Below are 14,907 nucleotides of genomic sequence, written 5' to 3'. Positions count from 1 at the left end.
GACTGTATTGATGTCCCACGGTCTGGCAAATTCTCTCGGTCAGTATCGGTCAAGTCTTGAGGGTGTGGACTACAGAGGTTCAACCTGTACCTTTTTTTTAAGGCAAGAGAGAACTGAACTGAATGGTATTTTGGGGTTAACTCTGAGTTTGTTCTTCTATAAAGTTGCTTGGGATGCAACATAACAGTTAAGTTCACAAAATGTCTGACAATAGAAATCTTTTCACTTAACTGGAGTGACAGCACGCAAGTTGCTCCAACTTATCAAGAAGTTATTAAAGAGACACGAAGGCTCAGAAGGGAATTCCAGAAGGATTATGCTGTGTAAGTTTAGAACAGTTTTTATAATAAATGAGGGCATTAGAGTGATGCCAATCTGGATACTAACCCTTTTTTCAGACAGCATGTAAATAATTTCTGTCCGTTGGATTGACATATATGTCAGAAATACAGATTTGATTACCTCTATCCCAAATTTAAATAAATGTCAGAACTCCCCTTCATTCTAAAGTGGAACAAGAGCAGACCCCCCTGCACAATATATGAAACCAGTGAACACTGGTATGGAGAAGCGCTTCTCAATGAGTAAGATAATATGGCATATTAATGGAGAACTAGGTAATGCTGCTGCAGTAAAAAACAGGCAGTGCATTTGCTATAAATCCTTTTGGAAAGAGTCAGACCTCCTTTATTGCAGAGCAGGCTTATACTCACTATTCAGCCATTGTCTGTTACAGTCAAATCCAGTATATTAAAATAAAATCCATCCATTGTATTGCATTAATAACTACAACACACAGTCTTAGATGCATTACTCCTGCACAAGTTCTCTGCTTTTTTTAAAGACAAAGTACTTTAAATATGTACATTTATTGAATTATTTTAACTGAAAAAGGGCAGGAAATGCTTTGCCCCGAGTCAGGAAAAAAAGTTGATTTTAAGAAAACATGATTCTGGTAAGTTTTCCTTGTTTTAAACATGTTTGTTGCACATGCAGGAGTCCGAGCTATACTAGAAACTCTCATCCACAGTGAGCTTTTTCTAGGTAGTAGTTGCTTTACTAGATTTTCGTACAGCATGTTGGGGGTGTTTAGTTTTACTACTATTGTTATGCAGAGATGTCTTCACAGCTAAGACAACAGCACAGGCCCTTCCCCTTTTTTACTATCCCAGATTTCAATAATATGACAGAGCTAAATGTTTTCTTATAATCACAAAAGCCCAACATCCTCAGTTTTTATTTTTAACCTTTAATATTTGCATAGTTTGTTTATGTTTCTTTGATTGCGGGAGAGGTTTTAAAGTACCAACTGTAGAGTTTCTTCAGCTTCCCTTTTCAATGACAAATAAAAGTTAAAAATTTCTTTCTCTCATATTTTCAGTGACTGCATAAAATGCTTGAGTAGATTTCTTGTGTGTGCAATTTGAGTATGTTGGAATTCTCGTAAGAAGGAGTTTAGTAATTGTATGTACTTGATTTTGGTTTTGCAGATTTCAGAATAAGTGTAGTGAAGACATTGCAAAAATAGAAAAGCAGAGAAAAGAAATTAACCAGAAGTTTAGAAGGTTTGCTTTACCCAGTAACCAGTTTTCCCTAAGAACAATTGATTTAATTTTCTATATGGGGGATTTAGATTAGCTATTAGAAAAATCTTTCTGTGATGGAAGTTAAGTTCTACAAAAGGCTTCCAAGGGAGGTTGTGGAATCCCCATCATTGTTGTTTTTTATGAACAAAGTGCATAAATACCATTCAGGGTTCTTCTACATTTACTTGGTCCAGCCCCAGTACAGGGGCTTGATTTGAGCACTTCACAAGGTCCCTTTCTGCCCTATATGCCTCCGATTCTGGGATTGCTTCATCCATAAAGTTATCCATTAACAGACTTACTGACAGCCAAACTATGAAACTTATTGCAGCTTGAGGCATCATGAAAAATTATCTTCACATATTTGGGGACATTCAGAAATTACCAAAAAAAAAAATCATGCCAAACTTAAACAAGAATGTTGCTGATGGAAAAAAATCCTTTATTCATTTCTTAGACTGATAGAGGGCACCTCCAAGAACCTCTCTGAACTAAGACTGGGCGCAAACATGTTAATGCATGAACTGGTATGTAACTATATTAATGTAATAATAAAAACAGTCACTCCAGTCACCTTCTGAATTTCAGAAACATGAGCCACATTTTCTGATGATGAGGGCATACCTAATGCACACCTAAGTCATTAGAAAAGCAGGCCTGTGGATGGTACAGTGCGATGTGAATAGGTGTTTCATGAAAAAATTTTGATGAAAGTGGTACATTTTCCTTCTAAGATATTAAATATGAAATTGTGTGTGTATCAAAATACTAAGCTATTTAAATAGTATTAGATTGTAGGTGTATTAATATTTATAACACATTCATAATAGTATAGCTGCTATTAAGCAATTCATGCCAAAAAAAATCAGGGTTGATTCAGATTGTTTTGGCATGAGTTGTGTTCAGAGAAATCATGTGATGCTGCACCTGATATGAGGCTCCATCTCTCCACATCATTCCTAATATTAAGCAAATTTGTGATCATAAGATACGAAAACATTCTCCCCATTAAAAAAAATCAAATGTTACTTATTTATTTTCCAGTATTTTCTGTAAAAAAAATAACAGATTTATAAAAACACAATATTCAAAAATATTTTTGATACCTAATTTATTTTGCATTTTTTTTTCATAAAAATGTTTTTAAGCTGTAGGGAAGGACAGTCCTTTTCTGAACAATATAGTCCTTTCTATTTTTGTACAAAAGAACAACACTAACCATCCTTCTTTCAGCTGTTATACTGATGTTTTGTTTTGGGTTTGTACTTAATTTTTAATTTTTACGCTTAATTACAGCGTTACTAACCATCCTCTTGCCAGGAGGACATTAATTGTTCATTCAGATTATTTTCTCTTGTTATTTTTTGTTCTTTGTAAAATAAAAGCCATCTAAAAAGACTCTTTTAAATCAACTTTTGAGCATTACATTCGGCAATTTTTCAATATGAAACCTTTCCCCCCTGCCTACCCTGACCAGCAGATATATGTTCCTTCAATATATAACAAGCCCAAAATTGTTCCTTGGTCAAATTACTTTGGGAAACGCTGCTCTGGAGATATACACAGGGGTAAATCTTGCCTAGTCCTTCAAGGCTACTCGGGTTCTGGCACCAGAAAACCTCTGAGGTTCTATTATATTGGGCAGGGACAAAGAATGTTGCATACTACAAAGCAGAATTTCCTAGAGGCTCCTTCCTCACCACTGTAAGGCATTGGTAGACTCGGTTGGAGCCATTAACCATTTTTTCTGGGGGTTGGGTATGCGGAAACCAGGACTGAAGATGAAATAATATTATTAGTGATGCAGCTCTGAGTCTGCCAACAGTACCTGCAAGACCTGCTCTCAATCTCTCCCTCCACCCCACCCCAAGGAGGCCAATCCTCCACCAAGCCCAATTTCTTTGGTTTCGCACTGGTGACAGAAGTTCTTCCTCAATGAGCAGTCAAAGAACAACAGAAATTACGTTCTATGCTTGGTCAATGGGTCGCTTTCAATCATTTGTAGCTTTTTCACTTGTGAGCTGAATTTCTGCGAACACATTTAGGCTGCATCTACACTAGCAAGTCCTTTCAAAAGATTTTTTGAAAGAAGGGAGCTCTTTTGAAAGATACTATGGAGTATCTACACACAAAAAGTGTTCTTTCAAAAGTAAATCCAAAGAATGCGGTGCTCCTTTCCTGTTTCAGGATGAGTGCCCCCTTTCAAAAGCATCTTTCAAAAGAAAACATGTGTAGACAATCTGCAGGCACTTTTTTTCTGAAAGAGCAGTCCTCATGGGGCCTAATTTTTCGATCCCTGGCCTGTTCTTTCAAAAGAGCGGGGGCTGTGCGGATGCTGTCTTTCAAAAGAGCAGATCACTCTTTTGATCTGCTTTTTTGTGTGTGGACACACTCTTTTGAAAGAACTTCTTTCGGAAGAGATCTTCTGGAAGAGCTTCTTTTGAAAGATCTCTGTAGTGTAGACATAGCCATAAAGTTTATAATTAATTTGTTTGAGTTGACTGAGCACCATAAAGGCTGCTGGGATACCCAGTGCTGGAAGAGTACTGTAGTTTTTGTTTTTTGTTTTGTTGATGCACATCTCAAAAATAGATGAACATATTTTGCTGAAACCAAACCATTACTGGGTTATGATCAAGCTAGGGAAACTTGACCCCAGAAAGAAAATTTTGAGAAAGTTGTGGAAGAGAGGAGATAGACTTAAGCAGCTCTTTCAGCCCTTTATGATAGCTATGATGTCACCCACCCTGGCCAAGAAACTAGGAAGCCTGTCACTCAACTTCCTCAGGATTTGGAAAGAACTAGCAATTGTCCCAAATCCTGTAAAAATACTGTACTGTGTTCTAAACAGTAGCAACAAATCAGCTCAGTCAACTTAATGCAATGGGGCCCGAATCCTTTACTGAGCTCTACAGGTACTGCTCTAATAGTACATTGCAAGAAATACAGTGTATATTTTTTCACTGAGATTCCTACAAAAGTTCAGTGTTCAGCAAAACATCTGCAATTCCCTTTATAGTTTAGTTTGCATCTTTGTTTTCCACAGGAATTCAAACATGAGACAAGAAAGCATCCAGCAGTGGAAGAAGTGAGTAAAACTTAACCTTAAAGCAGGTCTGAAATTAGGGGCTGAATAATATTACCTCATCTGGGTTTATAATATGAAATAGCTCTCTAGTCAGCTTGCACTTACCTTTATATCAGGCGAAAAAGAAAAAAAAAGAAAAAGATTTGCTTAAGAAAAGTATTTCTCTTTATTTGAATTGTCTGCTTTCTTCAGTTTTTCAAATGCGCAAGTTTTAATAAACCAACATTTACACTGTCAAGAGAGAAATAAGTATTTCGGCTGCTTTTTAATTGGAAAGATATTTTTAGTGTGGAAAAATGCATTATAAAGCTTAAGAAACCTCTTCTAATTGTTTCTTTAGAAATGTATCTTGATAATAGCAACTGTTCATTATAATACAGAACAGAAAAGGGATTAATTTACTGTGGCATAGGAAGCCCTGCCAGTTCCAAGATGCCCTACATAGTTTCTTTGAAACTTTTACATTTTTTAAGCCTCAAGAAAAACCAAAGCTCCACCTCCAGGTTTGGTAGCAAATAGGCTATTCTTCTCCAAAGCTAACCTTTGGGCATTGCTTTTGTAATAAGCTTCTTTCACGTTTGTAAGGAAGGTACTCAGCTTGTCAGACGGCACCATTGACACAGTGCAGCCGCCCCATCCTGCTCCAGTCAGGCGTGACCCGATGGCCCCAAACTGCCTACAATAATAACAACAACAACAATAAAAACAATTGAGGGCAGTATATCAGAGGAGATCATTTGTCATTCATAAACTACCTACGGAGCACAGTGAATGTGGGATGCATTTATTTCCCATTTTCAAAACTTAATGGCACACTTGGTCTTATGAGACATTTGAACTCTATTTGTGCTGAATGTTTTGGACAAAGATATGCTGGCAGCTTATATTCTGCAGTATAGTTATTTCCATCAATTACAGTGCTTAAAGACTGAAATAGCTGAGGTGGAGAAAGCAGAAAAAAGGGGTTATACAGCAATAGTTTTAAACAAGCAGAAGATAAAACAGGAGGATGTGACAAAAATGAAGGAGCATTCCTGTACTAATTGCATAGTGTCTATTTGTATAAGGCATTTTCAAATTCAACCGAGTCAGCACCAGTGTTCACTCTAATTTTTTCTGTCAATGGGCAGAATAAGATTTGTTACATGCACCAAAGCATGTATGGATGTGTACCACCAATAGAAACCCACACTGCCCGCTGTGAGTGCTTTGCTAATCAGCTGGGCAGCACCTGAATCTCTCCTGGGCAGCTGCCCAAGAGCTCAGCTTACAGGGAACATTGGTAAGCACACTAGACATTTCTGCCGCTCCAGCACAGACATAAATGTTCTGAAGATTCAGGGGCTTCTACGGACTAGTCACAGTGCTAGAGAGGAAAAGGCAGTACTGCAAATTTCAAGAAAAGTCAAACTAAAGAGCCCCATTGCTCAGCCATCTGGTCTGCCTTAAAAACAAAAATTAAGAGCCAGAATTTGATTTTGGTTACACTAGCTTAATTTGAGTGAATTTACAACAGTGCAGCTGAAGACGAAATCTCATCCTAAGTGTGCACTTTATCCTTCACATGATGAAAATGCCACACCCCTTTGTGTTTTCAGACTCATAGTTGTTGTTTTCTCTATTCTGTTTGCTGTTTTCAAGTTCTCTGCATCAGCACAGGCAGACTTTTTTGTTTTCATTACAATTCATTTCCAGATAAAATTCCCACAAGAGGGAGTGGTAACTGCAAACAAGTGACATTTCTTTGCATGCTCCTTCTGTTCAAAGATTCGAGGTACAAGCCACTCACAGAGCCAGGACACTGGCTGATTGGCAATTCCTGTGTAGCAAATCCTAGGATCCTAACCTGAACGACTCAAAACAGATCTAACTGAAATTCAGAAAAATTCTGGATTCTATTTTTATTCATGTTCTGGCGCGTCTGCCATTGCCTGACTCCAGGCAAATCTAGAAGGACAAGCACAATACAATGAGAGAGTTTCCTCTGGGTGGGTCACAAATACCACAAGAATGGAATGAACTAGAAAACTCACCAGAGAACCTATTATCAGGAGGTTTCCAACCCCTGTGTAGCTCAAGCAATGTTTATGTGCTTCTAATAGCAATATTTTGGGTGAGTCTGTTCACTTGCAACCACTGTCTAGGGCTGATGAAACTGAACACAATGTTAATGATATTATACCAAACAAGGGCTACTTTGTGAATGATGTGTGATACCTTCTCATGTGCTACTTATGTTAAACCAGTGCTTTTCAACCTTTTCGTCATTTGTAGAATGCTAAAACATGTCAAAAGAAGGTGAAAATCTTTGAAAATCTTAGACTTAGCATTTGGGCTCCTGCAGGTCTATGGACCACAGGTTGAAAGCCACTGTGTTAAATACGTATTTCAAAGTCCTGGGATAGTCCTTACTTAGACGCTGGTTGAGGAAGGCAGTGACATATGTGCTTAAATGACCATTCATGCTTAAGTGCTTTCCTGAATAGATGTGCTCTTCCGAATCCAGGACCTACTCTGTGTGCATGTTTAATGGAGGGGCGTTATCCAACATATTGACTCAATTATCTGTTCATTCTTGATTTCCAGTCTTTATTTTATTTCTTTGCAATGTTATAATTCTTTCTGTATGCTGCTCTTTGGTTCCACAGAAGCTGCCTCTTAAATCAAGCAGGATTCAATCCAGTTTCCAGTGAAATCAATGGAAAGATTCCCATTGCCATCATGGAGTTTAATCCAGTTCTAAAGCAGCTAAATCAACTGCTTAAATTCACTTGGGATGCAACCTAGTTTTCAAGTGTCGCCTTGGAGATACCATGTTGGCTTTTTATTGTGGAATACCATTTAAACATATTCAGATTGATTCTGAATCATTTGATTAAATAAGGCTCTGTAGTCAATGTTATGGTTTGCTGTTATACTTAGTCATTTTAAAATGTCATTTATTATCATTTAAAAAGAAAGGAGCTACACATTAGAGCGGAAGCTACGATGTTTCAAAATAACGTGGCGAACATTTTCAAACATGGATGCTAAGATTAGGCACCTACCTCCATCTCTAGGTACCTCATAATTGGCTTGATGTTTAGAGGTACTGAGCATCAGTAGCTCCCACAATGTCAGTGGAAATTGTTGGAACTCAGCACCTCTGAAATTCAGGATACTAATTTAGGTGCTTAATGCTAGGCACCCAAGTGTGAAAATGTGGTCTTATATGCATAACAGAATGTATATGATGACCTGCAAGAACAAACTGCTTATTCAAACTGAAAGTTAAAATCAGGAAATTAAGGGGACCTCTATAGGTCAGCATATTGGACATACTCTTATTCAGAACTGTCCAGAGTTGTGTGTGTGTGCAAAGATGAAAATAACCAGCAAAGATGTGGTGTGGAGTATGGATATGCTGTCAAGACATAGCAGCCATTGGATTGTCCAATCATACTGAAATCACTGCAGGTTCGACCAGCCACAAACACTGCAAGATATAGAGGAATACAGCAGTAGTACCAAACCCCAAATGTTCAAAAATCATGAGAATGATTTAAAAATCATGAATCCAAACATTTTTTTAACTGTCACTGGTTTTTGAGCGTAGGGCGTCCTTCAGTCATATTTTCATTTTTTTTTCTGTAATCATAAGGGTAAAAAATTTTTCTTTAAAACAAAAGCTCATTTACTTCCATGAGCTGAGGATTTAAGAAAAATTACTAATTATTATGAGTCTTGCAATAAAATTGCAAAAGTTAGTAGCACTGCCACTGTAAGGCTCCATGAGTAAAAATTGTATCTCTTGTAAATAATGGCTCTCTAGCTGTCATTGGCAAGGCTGACAAGATGTAATTTAATTGAACACACAACACCAAGAAATGGAGATTAGGGAAGTCAGAAGAATATTATCCACCGTGGTTGATGAGCTTTAGGTTTTCCAAAACTCCACAGGGATTTAGGACTCCAAGTCGAACTGACTTTCAATGGATCTGGTGCCCCTAAATCTCTTATGAGTTTTTGCAAATCTCTCCATTTTATTTGCTCCATCTGCTTTAAACAACTAGCAGGGAAAACAGCCATTAATATGAGACAAGTTACAGAAAGTACAAGTCCACTCTCTTTCTGGAAAAAAAAAATTAAACCAACTAGTGGCTCAACTTTTCAGCGCTACAAACCACATCCAATAGGGATCTCTTTCTTTCTTGGTAGAGTGTATACAGAAGTAGGCAAAACAGAAAACATCTGGTTATGCAGATTATATTCTCTGCAGTTTAAATCTTGTGAGTGGAATGTATTTTTGGAAAGCTTTTTAAAGCTGTATGGCAGCTGTATTTCACTTTACATAAAGAATTTAACGTATGCAGATCCTGGCCCATGGTCTTAAATACGTTAGCCAAAATTTTCAGGAGTGACTAAAGATTGTTAATTGCTTCAGGTTTGGCGTTACCAATTCAAAACCAAAGAATATGAAAATGGCCATACTAGGTCAGACCAGTATTCTGTCTTCTGATGGTGGTCAGTGCCAGATGCCCCAGAGGGAGTGAACAGAACACGTAACCATCAAGTGATCCTTCTCCTGTCATCCATTTCCAGACTCTGACAAACAGAGGCTAGGGACACCACTGATGCCCATCCTGGCTAATAGCCACTGACAGACCTTACCTCTATGAATGTATCTAGTTCTTTTTTGAACCCTGTTAAAGTCCTGGTCTTCACAACTTCCTCTGGCAAGGAGTTCCACAGGCCTACCGTGCATTGTGTGAAGAAAAACTTGCTTTTGTTTTTAAACCCGCTACCCATTAATTTCATTTGGTGACTCCCTCATTCTTATGTCATGGGAACAGTAAATAACGTTTCCATATTCCCTTTTTCCACACCAGTCATAATTTTATAAACCTCTATCATATCCATCCTTAGTCTCCTCTTTTCTATGCTGAAAAGTCCAATTATTTTTAATTTCTCTTCAGATGGTACCCAGTCCAAACCCCTAATCATTTTTGTTGCCTTTTTCTGAACCTTTTCTAATGTCAATGTATCTTTTTTGAGAAGAAGTGACCACATCTGGATACAGTATTCAAGATGTGGCCATACCATGAATTTACACAGAGGCAATAAGATATTTTCGGTCTTATTCTCTATCCCTTTTTTAAAAGAAAATAATATAATTAAAATAATAAAAGCAGCTTAAAGGGACCTTACAAAGGGCAGATACTCACCACTTTCTGAAAATTCAGCCCCTTCATGATGTAACAAGTTTAGCACTGAAAAAGTGTGGCACCGAAAATCACTACAGGTTCAACCTCTCTAATCTGGCCCTCTCTCATCCAGCAACATCTGTAATCCAGCATTATTTTAGTTAGCCAGATGACCACTTACCATGGATATGGCCAAGTTTTCTGTGATCCCGTGAAGGTTGTTTAGTCACCAGTCCCGGCTCTCAGTGTTCTGTGCTATTATTATTTACCTCTAAATGCAGTATGCAGCAAAAGTGTTGATAATGTGCTAAACAACATTGACCCTCCTACCCATGTGTCCGACAAATTGTCTCATTCAGCACCAGCCAGGTCCCGAGGGAGTGAGAACAGAGAGGCTGAACCTGTAGTTCATTTTGAAAATCTTGGCCATAAAAGAGAAATGGCAACCAGAAAAAATTGAAATACAATACATTAATGTTTCTTATAGATGGACTTATGAACTAATAACTTATTTGTCACATACAATGGATGCAGTGGTTCAGTGTTACATTCTGCATGTTTTTATTTCATTCTTACATTTTTATCCATGTAACTGAAAGCTTTTCATTAATTTTAATTTGATACAATCCTAACTGCAGGTGTGCATTTAAGCTCATCCCTCTCTTTGGATTCTATGCTACGGCATATTTTTTCTTGCATAATGATGTCCATCTACGTGTGAAAGTAACTAAACATGACAGACCTTCCTTTTTCTACTTTTGAGTTCTTCAAACAGCACTGTTTGCCCACCCCTTGCACACTGGCAAGACTCTACAGACGCGTGCCTTCACTTGCTCATTCTGTAGTCTGTTCAAAAGATACGCAATATTTAACCACTCTACTACTGCACAGTATATCACTTGCATTGCACAAAATGTACTTTTAGTAAAAACAAATACTAGATCATGATGTTCCATAGCAATTTCAAGGCAGCATTAGATCAAAGCATGCATTAGCAGTCCTGAAGCTGCAGCAGTCGTCAGCAATGAAATGGTGAAAGAATATGCAAGGAGAAATAAAATCTAAAAATAGAAACTGAGAAGACATTTTAAGAGAACTGATGGTGAACTCTCCTAAAACCCCAAAAAGTAGTAGCCAGCTTTATTTACTGTGAGATTTGTTTGATGGATGTCAGTCCAGAACTAGGATCCATCATAAAGCCATAAAGTACAACTTTCATCTGACAAGTATTATTCGTATGTCAATAGGGAAACATTTGACTACATAACATCCTTGCAGGAGATTAATTTGGTGATAACAGACAAGAATATTTTTCTTTCATTTTAAAACTACAATAGCTAATAAGAAGGTCATGTTTTCTCAGCTATTCAAACCGTATTATCAAACGGCGTTCTTGGTTCACTGCTGTCAAAACTTACAGGCAGATGTCCACCAGTTGATCCAGTTCAGGACAGCTGCATTCATACATGTCCCTGCAGCTGATATGACTCTGGTTCATTAAATCTCCCAGCAGCTGGATTGCACCGGCAGGTGCCTCACTGCATATCTTCTGAAATTCCAGCACTCTGGCAGCTTCGCTGTACACATGCTTAGCACGCTGGTATAATTTAAAGGAGGTAACTAAAATAAAGTGAAAAGATTCCATGATACAATTATTCATTAATGGGTACCTAACTGAAAAAGAAAAAAAAATGGAAACCATTACAAGATTTGTTTGTTTCTGTATTTTAAGACCAAGCCTTAGTCAAAGACATTTTTGCTCTGATCAAGGCTTCTTTTAAAAAGATCTGTTTTAATACTGTTTGGGGATTACAAACAAAACTGGTTATTATTGTTTTAGTTTTGACACTTGTATATATTCTAGAAAAAATATCCCAAAACAATCACAAGGTGGATGATGCAATAAACAACTCTTCATGCAAACAGTTTGCAAGGTGCTTTCACATCACATACTGAAGATTAAAGTTGGTCTGACCTTTTGAGGCCATAAGATTTTTAATAGGGAAGGGAAATCTTGCTCAATGAACAGGTTTGCAAAATGTATTTTTAAAGCAGTGCTAACACGTAACTGTTATTCTCCCATTCCCCCAACAGAAGTTGAGGTTAGGCCATCAGCATCCCCAGGCCCCCTGACCTCCAAGGATTCAGAGAAAGGAATTTGGCAATGTGGGAGGTTTGAGGAAGCTCTGCTGCCTGACTACTTTGCTATTAAAAGTGGTGCATGGATGAGATATGCTTCACAGGAAAGGCAGACTTACCTTATTTTCCCTTAGGTCTAAAGAAGTCTGCTTGTGATACCTCTGGAGTGAGGGTAAGGGGATGCTGAACCATTGCTGAGGCAGGCAACCCCTTTAAAGTCAAAAGGGCACCCCCATACACTCCCTAGACACCAGGTGGGTGGCCTAGGTCTCCAAGATAATATCCAAAGATTTGGTAGTAAACAAGGTAAGATGGGACATGTAAGAGTTCTGCCCTCAAGGCAATTCCATCAACAACTGTGAAAGCACCATTTCAACAATATTTGGTGAGAGTGAGTTTGCTTGACTGTTTGAATTTTGATTCTGATTGCAAGTGATTTCTGTTACTGTGGCAGTTGGGACTGTGCATCTGGTAAGGTTTCATCCTTGGGTCCCTTGATCAGCCTTCCCCTGTGTGGCTAATGAGGGGTAGTCCTGACTAAGGTGACCAAGCTTCAAAACCCAGAGGCAGAGCAACAAGGGAGAAAAGCAGACAGGGGAGTTTAAAGAGGGAGTTTGATAGAGGGAATTCTACTATGGTTAAGACGACCTGCAACACCTCTGCCAGCATTGCTCCTGTCTCCCACACTTGCGCCTGTAATCAGACAGACGTCCTGACCATGGATGCCTCTACCCAGACCCTGGTGTGGTTCTGCAGGGACTGTGACTTGCAATTCCCACTTACTGAAATCCAAACTGGGGGTGGGACCGTCCAACGTGAAAGGTGTCTACTGATGGAATCTCTCAGGAAGCAGATGGGAGAGCTACAGGAGGAGGTGACAAGTCTTAGGAGTGTCTGAATCCATGAGCAATTCCTAAACAGTATTCAAGTGGAGGCAGCTGAGGTTAAGGTAGCTGTTACACTACAAAAGACTACTGACACACCACCAGTGGAGGAAGAGATGGCTCAGGAGGGACAATGGCAGCTGGTCACATTGCTCTACTCCTGCTCCCAAACCTCCCACCATAGTACTGTGAAACCATTATGCCATTCTGGATACTGAAGATACAGGAGATAAGGAATCATCACCTACAGCAGAAGAAAAGCTGGGTACCCCCAAGGCTAGGAGGTCTGCTGCCACCACTATGAGGAGGAAATGTAGGGTAGTGGTGGTTGGAGACCCCCTTCTGATGGGGACAAAGGCACCCACTGTCATCTTGACATGCCATCTTGAGACGTATGCTGCCTGTCAGGAGGCCATATCCAAGACATTATGGAGGCGTTGCCGAAGATTGTCTGGCCTTCTGACTACTATCCCATGCGGGCATGAATGATACTGAAGGTGTAAACCATGAGCAGATAAAGAATGATTACAGGGCTCTGGGAGTATGGGTGAAGGAGTTTGGAGCACAGGTGGTGTTCTTGTCAATCCTTCCTATCAAAGGTAGGGACCTAGGCAGAGACAGGTGCATCCTGGAGGTGAATGCCTGGCTGCGAGGATGGTGTTGCCAGGAGTGCTCTGGCTTCCATGACCACAGGATGCTATTCCAAGAAGAACTGCTAAGCAGGGATGGAATTCACCTTGCAAAGAATAGGAAGACTGTATTTGCATCCAGACTGGACAACCTAATGAGGAAGGCTTTAAACTAGATTTGAAGGGGACAGGCGACCAAAGCCCATGGTTAAGTTAAAAAAAAAACAAAACACGGGGACATGGGAGTTGAGTTGCAAATGGAAGGGATCACGGACTATAATAGCAGAGAAAAAAAAAAGGAGGATTAGGCAGAACTGGGAGGCAAAAACAAATCAATATCTTAGATGCCTATATGCAAATGCAAGAAATAGGAAGACTTGAAGTTTTAATAAATACATACAACTATGGCACAACTCTATCACAGAGACTTGGTGAGATAATGCACATGATTAGAATATTGGTTAAAAAAAAGGGTACAGCTTACTCAGGAACGATAGGCAGGATAAACAGGGAGGAGCTGTTGCCTTATAAATTAAAAAGGGGAAACTGGACTGAGGTGCAGATGGATGCAGGAGACCGATGCATTGGGAGTCTCTGGGTTAGGTTAAAAGGGGTAAACAACAAGGGTGATGTCATGCAAGAGGTCAACTACAGCACTCACCCAGGTAGAAGACGTGGATGAGGCTTTTTCTAAGCAACTAACAAAATCATCTGAAGCACAGGATTTGGTGGTTGGGTGATTTCATCTATCTAGACATATGTTGGGAAACTAACACAGAGGCATGGACAATCCAGACTGCTTTGAAGACAAATTGTTACTTCAGAAGGTGAAAAAAAACTACTAGAAAGCTGTTCTAGACAAGACTTAGGCTGTTTCTACACATGCCACCTCCCATCAGAGGTGGCATGGTAGTGAGGCAATTCAAAGCAGGCTAATGAGGAACTAACGTGCATGCTCCCTTACTCCACTCTAATTTTGTGGGAGTAAGGGAATGTCAAAGTGAGGTGCTTATACCGAAGCTGCCCCCATCTTCACTGTCAATCTGCAATTCAAAGTCTGAACTTTGAAATTCGTGCAGCAATCACCATGCTAATGAAGCACTGAATATGCACGTTAGCACCTCATTAGCCTGCTTCGAATTGCCTCATTACCATACCACCTCTCGAGGGCAGTGGCATGTATAGAAGCAGCCTTAGAGGGGACAGGACAGCAGTTTTCAAATACCTAAAACAGGATTACAAAGAGGAGAGAGAAAAATTGTTTTGCTTGGCCTCTGAGGACACGACAAGGAGCAATGGGCTCAAACTGCAGCAAGAGAGGACATTAGGAAAAACTTCTTAACTGTCAGGGTGGTTAAACACTGACATAAGTTGCTTAGGGAGGCTTTGGGATCACCA

The 14,907-nt window shown here is 39.3% G+C and overlaps 2 protein-coding genes across 6 annotated transcripts in view; one reads left to right on the top strand and one right to left on the bottom strand.

Moving 5' to 3' along the window:
• Positions 1-7,436, top strand: part of FAM227B (family with sequence similarity 227 member B) — a 176,479-nt gene extending 169,043 nt beyond the window's left edge. Inside the window, exons 13-17 of the mRNA XM_075007227.1 lie at positions 246-323; positions 1,491-1,565; positions 2,044-2,113; positions 4,633-4,674; positions 7,323-7,436. Coding sequence (XP_074863328.1) covers positions 246-323; positions 1,491-1,565; positions 2,044-2,113; positions 4,633-4,674; positions 7,323-7,367 — 310 coding nt within the window. The 3' untranslated portion in view covers positions 7,368-7,436. The remainder of the gene's footprint in view (positions 1-245; positions 324-1,490; positions 1,566-2,043; positions 2,114-4,632; positions 4,675-7,322) is intronic.
• The window catches only part of GALK2 (galactokinase 2), a 99,164-nt gene continuing 89,095 nt past the window's right edge, over positions 4,839-14,907 (bottom strand). For all 5 annotated transcript variants that reach the window (XM_075007230.1, XM_075007231.1, XM_075007228.1 and 2 more), the window contains 2 exons: positions 11,276-11,477; positions 4,839-5,350 (listed from right to left, as the gene is read on the bottom strand). In XM_075007230.1, coding sequence (XP_074863331.1) covers positions 5,143-5,350; positions 11,276-11,477 — 410 coding nt within the window. In that variant the 3' untranslated portion in view covers positions 4,839-5,142. The remainder of the gene's footprint in view (positions 5,351-11,275; positions 11,478-14,907) is intronic.

Source organism: Carettochelys insculpta, chromosome 12, assembly GCF_033958435.1.
Source record: "Carettochelys insculpta isolate YL-2023 chromosome 12, ASM3395843v1, whole genome shotgun sequence".
In the NCBI taxonomy this organism is placed as follows: domain Eukaryota; kingdom Metazoa; phylum Chordata; order Testudines; family Carettochelyidae; genus Carettochelys; species Carettochelys insculpta.
This window is presented reverse-complemented; position numbering and strand designations above follow the sequence as displayed.